At 57.3% G+C, this 14,810-nt stretch overlaps 1 protein-coding gene across 5 annotated transcripts in view; it reads left to right on the top strand.

Annotated features, from left to right (window-relative positions):
- Positions 1-14,810, top strand: part of TXNRD2 (thioredoxin reductase 2) — a 29,545-nt gene that overhangs the window by 1,154 nt on the left and 13,581 nt on the right. For all 5 annotated transcript variants that reach the window (XM_047760905.1, XM_047760906.1, XM_047760907.1 and 2 more), the window contains exons 2-11: positions 1,557-1,622; positions 2,260-2,316; positions 2,552-2,696; positions 3,161-3,235; positions 3,785-3,863; positions 4,151-4,213; positions 5,327-5,397; positions 12,782-12,801; positions 13,446-13,537; positions 13,889-14,063. In XM_047760905.1, the coding sequence (XP_047616861.1) occupies positions 1,557-1,622; positions 2,260-2,316; positions 2,552-2,696; positions 3,161-3,235; positions 3,785-3,863; positions 4,151-4,213; positions 5,327-5,397; positions 12,782-12,801; positions 13,446-13,537; positions 13,889-14,063 (843 nt within the window). The remainder of the gene's footprint in view (positions 1-1,556; positions 1,623-2,259; positions 2,317-2,551; positions 2,697-3,160; positions 3,236-3,784; positions 3,864-4,150; positions 4,214-5,326; positions 5,398-12,781; positions 12,802-13,445; positions 13,538-13,888; positions 14,064-14,810) is intronic.

Genomic DNA, 14,810 nt, shown 5'->3' with positions numbered 1-14,810 from the left:
GTGCCAACACCCAGCAAGGACTCCAGGGTCTGATTTTAAGCCTCAGCTTCCATTTTAGGCCGGAAACTCCTCTGAGCAGGAAGACACCTGCTCTGTCCAGCATGGGGGTGGCCGATGCAGCCCCTAAACAGGAACTGGAGTGACTTTGCTGCTGGTTTTCACCATTCCTGTAACCTCTGCTGCCAGGAAAGAGCATGGAAGGAGGACAGCTGTGTGGATGCTCCCCAAGCTGGCTTCCAGTGGCCTGTGGGCACCCAGGAGTTTCTACTTTCCCCCAAAACACCATTCCCTCAGCAACCTGGCCCTACTTGCTGGGCTGCTCTTTGCTGGCTGCAAATCAGGCACCAGGTTCAGAGGGGAGCAGAAAATCAAAGGAAAGTGAATTCAGGATATAGGGCAAGACAGACCTTTTCAGGCCGAGCCCTGTGTGCAGGGAAGTGGAGTGGTTGTGAGGTGCCCTAGGGCGCCCCATGGTGTGAGTGGGTACATCTCCAGCTGACACCCTAAGGGCAGTGCCTACCCTGCTTGCCTGGGGGTCCTTTAGGACCCTTCCCCATTGACAGGTTCCTCAGACCCTCTCAGGTGTTTAAGGGCAGATTTCCTGCCCCTTCCAAGTGTTTATCAGACTAACAGGGCTCCTGGGCGTACACTCTGGGGAGAACAAACCGCCAAAGATAAGCCCACAATCCCTGGGGCCAGCTGCTTGCTTTGCCCTCTGCCTGATAGAGTGGGGCCGTGGGGCACAGAGATGCAGCAGGGGCCCTGCTGTGGCAGCAGGAAGGACAGGCACCTGCCATGGAAGGTAGGGATATTCTCCTGGTCGGAGCCTCCCCCACAGCATGGGCAATGGAGAGGGTGGACCTGAACGCAGCCCCCAGCTTCCTCCACCTTCCTCCCCTCCTTCCCCATGACCTGATGATTTTCTGTGATGCCTTCCTCCCTCCAGGGGGAGCAGGCCTGGTGCTGGGTGCCCTGACTCCGGCCTTGGCCCGGGGCTCTCACAGGCTGTCCTCCCTAGGGACATACCTGTCCTCACCACCCCTCCTGCGCCAGCATTTGCAGGAAAAACAGGTAACACCTGCAGGGCAGGAGAGGCTCCAGCCACCTGTGTGCTGGGGACAGGGGTGGAGAATGCAAGCCCCAAGGCAGTTCAGAGTCGCTGCACTCCCAGTCCTGCGGGCACTCAGAGGCCTCGCCTTACTCCCACTGCAAGGGCCACCAGACTTATGACCAAGGGTGACCTTTACAACTGAAAGACAAATGGACTCAACGCAAGTGAGCATACAGCATATGCTCAGACATTGGATGAAGTTGAGTTTAGGGCAGTCCCCCCAGTGAAATTGCCTTCCTGACATCGTGGGCGTGGCTTTGTCTGGCCCTACATAGTCTTGGCATCTGGGCAGACAACATGCCTCCTGCCATCATAGGGTGGCTCTCTGATCCCAGAGAGTGGAGCCCCCATCACCCGCGATGGGACAGAGCTGCCTGCCTCCAGGATGTGCCCAGGCTCCTCCTGGTCCTTCCTGCCTGTTCACCTCTCCCCTTCACCCAAGCAGGGCAGCAATGCTACGACCTCCTGGTGATTGGCGGAGGATCCGGCGGCCTGGCCTGTGCCAAGGAAGGTAGGTGTCCTGTGTCCCAGGCTTCCAAACCCCTGGAAAGGGCAGGGGGGCTCTCCAGGGCTGTGTGGGGGTGCGCCCTATGCAGCCCCAAGCTGAATGCATTGTCTCTGCAGCTGGCCCAGCAGCCTCCAGAGCCACCCCAGTAGCCTTGGACTGTGCCCTGGTCCCTGTGAGCCCCAGCTGTCTTATCTGTGCAGCACACAGCAGTCAGCATAGCCCACCAGAGCCTGCCTCCTTAGCTCCTGTCCCAGCCTGGGACCTGCCTCCTGTACCCACAGTCCAGCGCTTCCCTCCCTCATCTCGCCCTCCCCCTCCTCACTATTTTACATGTGCCTGATAGAGCTGGGGCCTACCCCCACCCCCAACCCATGATGCCCCCCAGGGAGCATTTTGGGGTGGGCCCTGGGCAGGTGCTGACCTTCTGGGCCTGGAACTGGGGGAGGGGATGGGGGGGGAGGAGGGTGGGCCTGGAGCTCCCATGGCGAGGGCAGTACAAAGACAGTGGTCAGGAGGAGGTCAAGGTGTCTGCCCATGGGCAGCTGCTGACCCATCCTCCCTGTCCCCCCATCCCGGGTTCCCCAGCCTCAAATCAGCTCCTCCAGTCATGCCCACCTGCCCGCTTCTCTTGCCTTTCCAGCCGCCCAGCTGGGGAAGAAGGTGGCTGTGGTGGACTATGTGAGCCCTTCGCCCCGAGGTAGGCAGTCCAGCTGGGAGCCACGTGTCCAGGGAGGAGGGCTGATGATAGGGTGTCCTGCTTCTCCTGGAAGCTGCCATTACTTTGGGGTTCCTCATCCTGCTTATTGAAACCCAGTCTGAGGGCAGGTGTAGAGGGCAGGTCCATGTAGCAGGGTCACCTGGGCTGCATTGGACCAAACAGCTCAGGATGGTGGTAGGACAGGGAGGGCAGTCTGAATATGGTCTCCCGCCAGGCACCAGGTGGGGCCTCGGTGGCACCTGCGTGAATGTTGGCTGCATCCCCAAGAAGCTGATGCACCAGGCAGCCCTGCTGGGGGGCGTGATCCGCGATGCCCCCCACTACGGCTGGGAGGTGGCCCAGCCAGCCCTGCACAGCTGGTAAGTACTTGGCCTGCCCAGGCCTTCCTGCTCCTTGTGTGGGGAGCTCCATGGAGCCCACAGGCCTCGGGAGCTGTTGGGTGGGGCTCTCACCCCAGGGGCAACGCTGGGCCTCCAGATGTTTGGCAAAGTATGGAGACCTTTTTAATTGTCTCCCCACCCCCTGGGATACCTCGACACCACCACACACCCCATGGCACCCAGTACATCCCTTGAGGGACCCCAGCCTGAAGGCCGTGGTGCTTTGGCCTTGGCAGTTGGTCAGGTGGTCTGCCCTTCCCCTGGGTCTGGGGCCTGCTTCTCTGACCCAAAGGTCCACAACCCCAAATCTGGCACAGAGGGGCCACCGTGGGAACAGAGTCACCTTCACTACCTTGGGAAACACCTTTGCCTCTGGGTGTTCCTTTTAAGGGCTATTTGACACTTGCCTGGTGCTTTGTGGCATTTTACTTTGTGTGTAACAGGAGGAAAATGGCAGAAGCTGTTCAAAACCATGTGAAGTCCCTGAACTGGGGGCACCGGGTCCAGCTACAGGACAGGTACTGAAGCTGCACGAGGTCTGGGTGGCTTGTGGGTGCAGAGGATTTCCTGGGTGCCTCAGGGGGTGTGGGCGCAGCTGTGGAGCCAACGAAAGGTGAGAGGCAGTGAGAACCAGTGCTGGAAAGCTCAGTCACTTCTGGGCACCACATGCCCAGTCACCCTGTTCCTCACTGAGCCTGTTCTCCCAGCCACACTGTCCCCTGCCTGCCGGTACCCCCTGGCCAGAGAGACGTTTGGGGTTGGGCTTGAGGAGGTGCAACTGGGGGCCTCTGCTTCCTGGTGGAACGTGCCCGGGTGACAGGTGGAAGGCCCGGCCACGTCTGTCCTCACACACCAGGGCTGTGCTTAGGCCCTCAGGACAGCCCTGCCTGGCAGCTGTGGTCACCAAGTCCCAGGGAACTGGGGGGACAGCAACTGTACCCCCTCATGCTTCTTTGAGCTGGGCTGAGGTCACAGCTGAGCCATCTGCATGGTGCTCCCTATATAATCCCAGGCCTAATGCCTGTTTTGCAGAGAAAATGTTTGAAAATCCTATTTTTATTTTGCAGAAAGGTCAAGTACTTTAACTTCAAGGCCAGCTTTGTCAACAAGCACACAGTTTGCGGGGTCTTGAAAGGTGGAAAAGAGGTGGGTGCCTACCTCCCGGGCTCCTGGGGGACAGTGCCAGCCTGTGGGCCTGGGTGAGTGGATCCAGCTCCTCAGAGACCAGTGCTGCTGGAAATGATGACACTGCTCCAGGGCCGGTCCTCATTCTTTATGAAGGAGGAAGTGATTTCACCAGGCTGCCCCTTGCTTGGGCACAGCATGGCCACCCCCATGCAGGGCTACGGGGCTGTGATTGGGCAGCTGGTCAAGCCTCACATGGGTGACCACAAGGTACCCGGGTGACCACAGCTGTCTCGGTTTATTCTCAGATTCTGCTTTCAGCCGAGCACATTGTCATCGCTACTGGAGGGCGACCGAGGTATCCTGCACATGTGAGTGTCCTCAGAACCCGCACTGCACCTGCCGTTCATGGTCTGGTTATGCTTATCTCCCACTCCAGTTCTGAGCACCCCCCCTCCCTGGCAAACTCTTTTTCCTTAGTTGAAGGAAAATTCGCATCCCATAAACGCTCCCTTTAGAGGCTACAATCTGCTAGTTTATTCACAGTATATCCATCAGTCACCACCTGGGCTGTTGGCCCAGTGAGAATAGCCACCAGAGGGTACCGGGCAGCTGGGCCAGGTGGGCTTCAGGCAGCCTTGGTGGCTCTGTAGGAGGGAAGACACTCTTGTGCAGGGAGATGCAACAGACCATTTGTGACCCCTCACCCACAGCTGTACCCATGCTGGTTCCAGTTAAAGCTCCTGATGGCCACACGGGTTCCTGGGGGCCAGTGACCAGCTCAGCTCCACACGTGGCTGGCCAGGGTGCGTGCGAGGGCCTGGCCTGGCCCCACCTGCCACCACTCACCCAGAGGGGGATGAAGCAGGAGCCGCGGGGCCAGGGGGGCTGCCCAGGGCCCAGTCTGCTCTCTGCCACCTGCCCTGCTGCGTCCAAGACTTTGCTGTTTTTCTCCCTTTGGTATCGGACCTTTTGGTCTTCCTTGAGCAAACTTGAGAAATTCTTGGCTTTGTTTTTTTTGCCAGTTGAAATCATAAACTGTTTGAGATCCGTTTCCTCTCTCCCAGCACATCTTCCTCTCAGGCACTCCTTCTGTGTCCCCCACCTGCTGTGTGGCCTCTCACCAGGCCCCCCTGGGGTACGAGGCAGCCTGGACCCCTCCTGGCATAGGGCCCAACTGCTTTTCCATGAGGGTGCCTGGTCAGTCACATCAGCCTTCAGCCTGGTGTCCTCAGAGCCGGCCTGCCTCTCTGCACCCCTTCCTCCCCACAGTCTGGGCCTGGAGTTGGGGGTTCCTGGAGCATGAGAGAGGGAGCCTCCGGCCACCTCCCGGCCCCCAGCCACCTCACTCAGCCAGAAGTATGTGGTCCCCACCCACACATGAGGAGGAGCCTGCAGGAGGAGGCTGGGCGATTCTGTGTCTGCAAACCGGGCATCCTCTCTGAGGGCATCCTGGCCTCACATTGACCCTTTTTCCCGGATAGATCGAAGGTGCTGTGGAATATGGAATTACGAGTGATGACATCTTCTGGCTGAAGGAATCCCCTGGAAAAACGTAAGGCCTGAGGGGTGCTGGAGGGACCCCTGGTCTCCTGTGCACACATCCATGTAGTTGGAACACATTGCTGGCCCTCCTCAGCCATTCCTTCCCGCCCACCCCGGGGAAGGGAAGGCTGGTCCTGGTGCCCACCTGGGACTGATACTCTCATGCTATGTCTCAAATGTGTGGCCATTGATATCTGAGGCACTGGTTTTCCACGCATATTCCAGTGGGTTTTTGGGGCCGTTAGGGAGGGCAGGAGGGCTGGCAGGTACCTGGGGGAGGCTTCAGCCCTCATCCAGCCCCCCAGGCACCCCCACTTTCATCTGGTTTGTCCCCTGGGCTTCCCTGAAATCAGAAAAGGTGTAGGGGCCTCATAACCGGAGCCCAACAGTGGAAGCAAGGCCTGTGGTATGACTGGCTCCTCACTCTCCCAGCAGTGATGGTGACGTTGCTGCCAGGGCAGGCTGAGGTCCAGGTCTAGCACTGCCTGGAACCTGGAGGGGACCTCCTACTTGCAGGGACCAAAGAGGCCACCAGAGGGCGGCAGAGGCTGAGCTGTCACAGTGCTGGGCTGGTGTGGACCTGCTGCCTGACCAAGGGTGTGCGGGGAGGGCAGATGTGTGTGTGCACGTGTCAGAGCACGTGTGAGCATACAAGTGTGCACATGAGCATGTGTGTGAACATGCATGTATATGCACGTCAACATGAGTGAGCACTGTGAGCATGCGTGAGAGCATTGTGAATGTGCGTGTGCAGGCACATGTTGTGTGACTACATGTGCATGCATGTGTGTGAGAGCCTCGCATGTGCACATGTGTGTACTCTGCCTGTCCTCACTGTTTCTGACTGCACAGGGCATCTTTGTTCAGGGCTGGGCTTGGCCCAGGTGGGTGTGGGTGTGACTACCCACCTCTCTAGACCATCTCTGTCCTTTCTCCTCCTTTCATCACGAGTCGCTACAGCCAAAACCTCCATGTGCATCTTTTTGCTGTCTTCGTGTTCCTTGCTGGAGCAGGACCCAAGTGGTCAGGGCTGTGTTCCTGTAGGAAACTGTGGTCTCGGGGTGGGTGCCTACGCCCACCTGCTTCCTGCTCCTGATGTGGCCTCAGCTTTCTGGGGGGTGTGAAGTGATAGGAGCTGCTCCCACTCCCTAGGCAGGGGGTGGGGTGGGCACATCCACTTCTGCCTGAGGCCCGCTGGCCCTTCCCAGCCACTGAGGGCCAGCCCTGTCCTCTGAGCACTGCCTCTCACAGGATCCCTGGTTGGCTTTGGCTTTGGCGGTGGTTTTTCATTTTTACTATGTCACATTTATCACTGTATCTCTTGATGATGTAGTATCTGGGTTATTTGTTCCTTTATCTTGGACTGTCCAAGAAGTTAAATGTAGCCTGGTTTCATTTGCTTTTGTTACTATCTGGTGTTCCTCATGTATTTACCAGCCATTTAAAATTGAGAGTGTGTCTGTGGTGTGAGTTGGAAGTATCTGCGAGTGTGAGTGTGTATCTGAGTGTGAGTGTGTGGGGGTATGAGTGTCCTTGGCTGGCTCCCTGGCTTAATCTTTCCTTTCTTCTCAATGGTTTGCTGTCTTGGCCAAGATCCCACGTTGTTTGTAATTACAGATTTTTCTCGGCTTGTTGTGTCTTTTAAGTTGTGTAGCATATAACTGTTTTGGGGTTTGTTTCTTTTTTTGTCTTTTCTAGGGCCACACCTATGGCATATGGAGGTTCCCAGGCTAGGGGTCCAATCGGAGCTGCAGCCACTGGCCTATGCCAGAGCCACAGCAACGCGAGATCCGAGCCGCATCTGCGACCTACACCAGAACTCACGGCAACGCCGGATCCTTAGCCCACTGAGCGAGGCCGGGGATCAAACCTGCAACCTCGTTGTTCCTAGTTGGATTCGTTAACCACTGAGCCACGATGAGAACTCTGTGGTTTTTTTTTTTTTTTTTTCTTAATGTAGTTTAGGCTTTTTTACATTAAATGGCTGTTGGATTTATTGCAAGTTTAGGAGGGCCTCCCCCAACCCCCCCCCCCCAAGATTGCTTTTGACAAAAACCCTGGATTTCCTTGGGGCTTCTGCATCTTGTCTGCAGTGGAGACCTGGGTCTGCCATGCCCACCACCAGCCCTTCCAGTGGCCTGGAAGCTCCTCTGAGCGGAAGCCGGCCCTGTTCTGGCCCTGATTCAGCGTTCCTGCCGTGGTCTTCACACCACGTTGATTTCTCTGGGTGATGGAGGCATTTTGTCAGCCTCTCCACAGGGGTCTGCAGAATCCCTGGTGCAGATGGTCTCAAAGCGCAGCCGCTTCGAGCCGGCTCCCTGCTCAGTGCATCTGTCCTGGCTGAGGATGCCCGAGTGCTGGTCATCTCTGCTGGTCACTGAAGGCCAGCGTTTTCTGAATCCTGGTCTTTTGTTAAATTAGTTCCTGTGTGTTTTATTGTTTTCTCTCATTTGCTCGCTTCCTGCTACGTTTTCAAAGCCACATCCAGCCTCCAGGAGCGGCCGGCGTCTGGGTCTTTCACTGCCTGCTGCTCATGGAGGCTGGGTGCGGGGAGGCCGGCCCAGCTTGGGAGGGAAGCCCCGGGCGCAGCAGCTCCAGTGTGGCTGCCTCTGTGACCGTGTGCCCAGGCATTGGCCTGCACAGCCGGGAAGACACAGCCCCAGATATTTGGGTCAGGAAAGAAACTACAGTGTTTATTTTCTTCAGGAAAAAAAAAAAAAAAACATTTAGAAGTTTTTTTTTTTTAAAAGCTCTTTCGTTTCGAAGGAATCTAGATATGTTATTGTTTAAGAAAAAAAGTGTTTGCAATGTATCAGTCACCCGTTTCGTTCTGAGCATGATTTATGTGAGGAAATGGTTTTTTTAAAAATTAAGCTGGAGATATATCCCTGTACGATGCTTCTGTGAAACGTAGCTTTTGTGCAGAGCTGTGAATGCAAGTTGTAACAGTGTGATACGGGAGGCAGTGTTTACTCGTTACATTCCTGCGCGCAGTCAAAATAAGCCCGAGGGTCTACAGTAGCATTTCTGTATTTTATCAGCTTGGGCTGGGCTGGGGGCCTCCGCTCACACTCCAAGGGGCTGTTTCTGCCAGATTTATTTGCCTTATAAATATTCCCCGTGTTTATTTTAACTCGCCTTTAAAATGGAGGTGAAATTAATATGGACCCAAGGGCTGCCCCCTGGCCCTGGGAGGCCTCCCGAGGCTGGGCGGACAGTCCCACTTGGCCCTGTCCAGGAGGCCAGCTGCTGCCCAGGGGCCTGGCCTGTGCCTGCAGCGACATTGCCCCTGCTGGCCAGACCCGAGGGCCTGTGGCTCTGCAGCCTCCACCATCATCCCCTTGAGGGGCCGCAGCCAGAGCACCCTTTAGGGGTGTCTGCCTGAGGCACGGTGAGCAGCCCAGGCCCAGGGAGCTGGACCTCAGCCTCCACCATTGTCCTGAGCCACCTCTGCCCTCGAGAGTCTTGGTGCTGTCCAAACCCCATGGCCACGGAGGCAGCTCAGCCTCACCCGTGTGCGAGAAGCCTCCTGCCTTCTGCTTACACAGGGTCTGGGGAGCCCAGGGCCAGATAGACAGTAGAGGGGACCCCCTGCTCAGCAGGGTGCCTGGGCCTCATGGAGAGAGCTCAGGAACCCGGTCTAGGAGCAGGACCCTGGGGTGGTGGCCGAGCACAGCTGTATATCTGTCTTGTCTGCCTCTTCCATTAGTCTTACTTCTTCATTTTCTGTGGAAATCAAGACAGGTTGAAGCAAGGAGGCTTCCAGGGAAGGAAAGGCCCTGGGCAGCAGTGGACACTTGGGAAGCTGCCCATTGCCAGTGGAGAGAACAGGGGCACAGAGGAGGGCCAGCACCACATGGGGGGCAGAGATGGAGCGCAGCCCTACCTGACCCATCAGTCAGCCCGCAGCCCCTCTGTGGAGGCGCTGGATGCAGCCTGGCTCCACCTCTGATGCTGCAGCCTCTGATCCTCACTTGCTCACCTGAGCAGCCTCTGTGGTGAGGCCTCTGGGCCTGGGCGGCCAGCGGGGGACTTGGAACTCCGGGTCACTGCCTCCTGCCACTCTTTGGTGCCCTGATGGCAGCTTCCTCCGTGTCTGAGGTCGGCTCTGTGGAGTGAGGCTCCGAGCTGTGGCTTGGCTATGGTCAGTGTCATTGCCTTTCTCTGCCAGCGGACAGGACCAGAGATAACCAAAGTGGCTTCTCCCCTCATCAGACCCACATCAGACCCACAGGCCGCCGAGTCGCCACTTCACATAAGAGCCGGGGCCCTGCGGCTTGCAAAGCCCCTCAGACAGCCACCGTCTCCTTGAGGGTCTGCCCAGTCCATGTCCAGACCAGGACTTCCAACCCCCCAGGGCTACAACCACTGCCTGGAGGCCAGGGCTCTTTGAGCAGAGGTGCTTGGTGCAGGCTGCCTGCCCATGCTGGTCATGGAAGGAGCTTTCTTTGCCCTGTTGTTGAGTATGGAAGCAGGGCAGGCTCTGTCTTCATGAGCACAAGAGAGAAACTCCACACCGTTTATTTAGGAAACTGACTGCTCCTTCAGTTCTTCTCTCCTACTTAACCTCCACGTTCATTTGCTGTGACACCCTGTGTCTAGCAAGAGGAGAACTGGCCACCCACCTGGGACCTGGCTTCAGCCTGTTGCACCCACGGCCCACCTGGCCATGCCCAGTGTCAGGCTTGAGGGGTCAGGTGGGGCTGGCGGGTGGATCCACTAGGGAGGTAGCCTTGGGACCCCCACTCTGCAGCCTCCCTGGGACCCAAGCTCCAGGGCCCAAGCAGCCTTGAGTGTGCTGGTAGGACTGCCCCGAGCCCTGTGCACCGTGGGGCCCTCGCCCTGGGTGGGTGCCCCTGGGGAGCGGATTGAGGCCTTCAGACTCCAGAGACAGGTGGAAAGCTCTTTAAGCTGAGGTTTTTTGGGCCTGAAGTAAAGCTTTGTTTCTGCTTCCTCCTCCCTTTTGGATTTTAAGGAGAGTGCCAGCCCTGTGATTAGGCTAATCCCACGGTAGTTACACCCTTGAGAGCAGGGCTTGTGGCACCGAGGGGCACACAGAGGGGCTGCCCCGAACACACACAGAGCCGAGCAGGGCTCCAGGGGTGCAGGGGGTCCTGGGAGCTGGTGCTCTTTTTGGGCAGCATGAGGTCTCATTTCCAGACATTGGAGGCCCACTTGGCTGCCCCTCTAGGTCCTCCTGTGGGGGTGGGGTGGGCCCTGGTCACTGTACCTTGGCACCGCCTCTGCGCCACCATTCCCAGGCCCCATCCAGGCTGAGGTCACCTCACTGGCCAGCAGAGCCCATCTGCAGCTTCAAACCTGCCAGTAAAAACACAGCATCAGGAGTTCCCTGGTGGCGCAGGGGGTTAAGGATCTGATGTTGTCACTGGAGCAGCTTGAGTTTAATCTCTGACCCAGGAACTTCCACATGCTGTGGACGCAGCCAAACAAAAACAAACACAAAAACAACCTATATCATCTGTCTCTGTTGCCTCCCCCACCACAGCCCAGAGGCACTGGAGTCCATTTCTGTTCTTGCTGGGTGCTTTCTCAGTCTAGTCCATCTACAGGGAGTTCTCTGGTTGAGACCTTGGATCTTGCATTTTTCAAAGAATAATACTTATTTGATAAATGGGGGCAGGGGTGCAGTGAAAACCAACACTGTTGACAGTCTTTCCTCTTAGAGACGTGAAAAGGCCCCTGGTAACCCTCTGAGCCAGTGGATGCCTGCCCATTGTGAGGTTCCAGCTGCACACGCTCGGTCAAGGACGCCTACTGAGGCCTGGCCCTGCTGGCGCCTGCCTCCTCCCCAGTGTGCCCTCTGTCAGCAGCTCAGAGCCGATGGGGACCCATGACCTTGAGGTGGGAGTTGGAGGCGCAGGGCCCTGGGGGTACTCTGTGGGAGGATCTGGGGATCCCTGCCTCCCTGTCTGACTTCCCATTGTGCCAAGGGCTCGGGGAGGTACCTGGGGGCTGTGGGAACAAAACACTTTTGCCAAAATCAGGAGATCACGTTGCTGCATTGCTTGGAGGTGGGCTGTGAGCTGTGGGCTGTAGCCGGCTGCCACCCAAGAGGGTCCACTCTAAAGAGACAGGAAGACTCGTAATATTGGGATAGCCCAGCGGGAAGGTGGAGAGCTCCTGATCACCTGTACCTCAAGACTGCCCAGCCACAGCCACCCAAGCCATGGCCATTATGAGCAGAGCACAGCACACCATATGTGCTGCACAGATTCTCATGTTGAGGCAGGACATTCAAAGCAGCTCAAGCCCGTTTGCATTTAAGTAACTCACAGTCCCGTAAAGGAGGGCCTGTCCCCTTCCCTTGTACATGAAGAAGGCCAGGTTCTGGGTGCTTGAGAGGGAACCTGCCCACAGACGTGTGTGTTACGCCTACACGTGTGTGCCCGTCCCCGGTGGCTTCCTCACAGCCCAGCTCTCCCCGACCCTCCCCACTTGGGACACCAGCACGGTCCTGTCCCAGCTCCTGAGAGGAAGCCAGTGCCAGTTGCTTCCTGCAGGGCAGGCAGAAGTACCCCCGGGATATGCCGCCTTTTGAAATGGAATTATATCGTTAGTAGCTACCGGGATCAGAGCTGACATCTGCTTATCCATCCTTACATCACCTCCTCTTGTTCAAAGGCTGAGGGGTGATCTGACAAGCCCACCCACACGCCACCAGGGCTGGGAGTGTCTCCTCCATGTTCAGTTTTGTGCACATGTGCATGCGTGCGAGTGCATGTATGTGTGAGTGTGCGCGTGTGCGTGAGCGTGTGCAGGGTATGCAACTAAGTAACAGAAGAGGATCTGCTGGGTCCCAGTATCTGCCCTTGCTGGGGAGCTGACTCTCGTGGCCTTAGGCCTGTGTGTGGTGGGGCTTGGACGGGCCTTTGGGGTCTTGTCCCTGGCCTCTGGGGTCCCAAAGCATCCTGCCCACAGACGGTGCTTTCTGGAGCCACCCCACATCCAGCCCCCCGTGTGCTTCCAGCCTGGCAGCAGGAGGTCCAAAGGGACTAGAAGCAGACCTTACCTTAGGACTGACTGAAGAACCTTCCTGCTCTGTCTGACTGGGCTTTGCTCCAAGTGTCCATGTTGGTCCCGTCTCCAGGCCCTTCCCCAGGATGTGCTGTGTTGTCACGGCTGCTCACTCCGTCACCACCAGGCAATCTGCCGATTCAGGGCTGTTTGTCCCCCACAGCTGGAGCTCTGGGAAGTAGGTCTTGTACTCAGGACGACCTGTTTGAACAGGTATCCTCAGGGACTCACCAGTGGTGACACATCAGCTGACAGGTGTCTTGCACAAAGGCTTGGGGCGCCTGGCCCTCAGAGCCCCACTGGGGATGGCAGCCACGTGTGACGCTCACCTCTGTTCTCTCTGTCTATTCTTCTGACAGGTTGGTGGTCGGGGCCAGCTGTATCCTTTGCTGTGTGCAGGTGACAGGCGGACAGACAGCTGTACTTGCCATCCTGAGAGCGGAAGCTCCCGCCACCCCCCCCCCCACACCTTTCCCATGGGGCATGCCCTCTGTATGAGGACCAAGCACTTACCAGCCTACTCAGGGCGGATGACCTGTGCTCAGGGAACAATTGGAGGCTGACCTTTGGGGCTGGGGCTTCCTGGAGCCCTTTCCTGAGCCACTTACTGGCCAGGCAGCTGGACACAGCCTTGCAGCAGGTGGTCCTCCCTCGAGGACCACCCTTTGGGGGTGCATTGAAGCCAGGAGGGCGGAGAGGGGGCCACAGGAGGGGCCAGGCTGGGAGATGAAAGCACTGGGGGCCAGGGGCCATCTCCTGTCTATCCCCACCTGGGGGATACAGACAGATGGACTATGGAGGCAGAAGCTGCCTAGCCCGTGGCTGCTAGAGGGACCCTTGCCTCGCCTTAGACATGGTTTGAGAGGTGGAGGTAGGGTTTTTGTGGCTGCTTTGGGAGCCTCCTTGGGGCCAGCAGGTGTGCTGGGGTCTTGGCTTTGGGAGCCTCCTTGGGGCTGGCAGGTGCGTTGGGGGTCTCTGCTCCTGATGCTATGACCCTGAGTGTTCCTTAGCCCGCTTTGGCAGACGTGGCCCTGGAGTGTGCTGGCTTCCTCACCGGGCTCGGCCTTGATGCCACCATCATGATACGCAGCATCCCTCTCCGAGCCTTTGACCAGGTAGTGCAGGGCTGGACCCACCCCACCTGTGCTCTGCTCTCCCCAGGTGGCTGCGTGTGCCCCCTGCCGTGCCCCCTGCCATGCCCCCAACTGAGGCAGGTCCAGGTGTGGGCTGGGAGCAAGGCTTCAGTCTCTAGAAACTGGTCCTTTAGTTTCATGAGGAATTGCTGGCGAAATAAGTACCTGCCAGCATTGGCAGCAGGGTCAGTGTGTGGTGAACAGGGCGGGGACCAGAGGAACGTGCAGGCACACCGGCCAGCTCATGGATGTGAGGCCAGGCCCTCTGCCCTGGCCTCAGCAACGACACTCCTGCCACCCGGTCCTCAGGGCCTGTCCTTTTGTGCTTTGCAGCAAATGGCTTCCTTGATCATCGAGCACATGGCGGTTCATGGCACCCGGATTCTGAAGGGCTGCATGCCCTTGAGAGTGGAGAAGCTCCCAGACGGCCAGCTCCAGGTGACCTGGGTGGACCTGGCCTCAGACAGGAAGGACATGGGCACCTTTGACACCGTCCTTTGGGCCACAGGTGAGGGAGCGCAGAACCGTGTGCTCGAGGGCGTGTGGGCCCCAGACGCGAAACCACAGTTGAGTTTTTGTTCAGGAGACTAGTTAGTCCTCTGGGTTTTCCACATCCCCAGGTGGGTGGTTTCTTGAGGCCTCACATGAAAATCTCACACTTTCCTATCAGCTTTAAACCTTGGTATAGATGTGTTTTTTATAAATTAGACTTGTTTTCCACTGTAGCTTTGAGGTTGCTGTTTATAACATACAGATGATACCAATTTTATATGTTTTTTTACTGTTGTAACACATGGGTGAGGTAGAATTTACATCCTGACCTTTTTTAGGTGCTCACCTTAGTGACACCAGGTAATGTTCGCCCCCTCCCCCAGCCCTGGGCACCCACCCTCCTCCTTTCTGTCTTTGTGAATCCCATGATTTTAGGACCTCATGGAAGTGGGATCCTACAGTTTTTCCCTTTCTATGCCCAACAGTTTCATTGGTGTAATGTCCTCAAGGCCACCTGTGTCACAGCCTGTGCCAGAGCATCCCCGATATGGTGGGTAGTGCTGCATTGGCATGCTTGGCTCATCCATCCATTGGTCGTGGACGCTGGTTGCGTCCGCCTTGTAGTGGTTATGAGCAGTGGCAGGCAGGGGCGCCTCATTAGTACATAAAAATGATGGCGATACGTAGTCTCTCACTGCCTCCGATGCTTCCCCTGGGCCACCTGGAGCGCTGCAGATCATCACATGTTAGGGCGGGATATCTT

Source organism: Phacochoerus africanus, chromosome 15 (assembly GCF_016906955.1).
Source record: "Phacochoerus africanus isolate WHEZ1 chromosome 15, ROS_Pafr_v1, whole genome shotgun sequence".
NCBI classification, from domain to species: Eukaryota; Metazoa; Chordata; class Mammalia; order Artiodactyla; family Suidae; genus Phacochoerus; species Phacochoerus africanus.
Note: the sequence above shows the minus strand (reverse complement) of the source record. Positions and strands in the feature narration are given on the sequence as shown.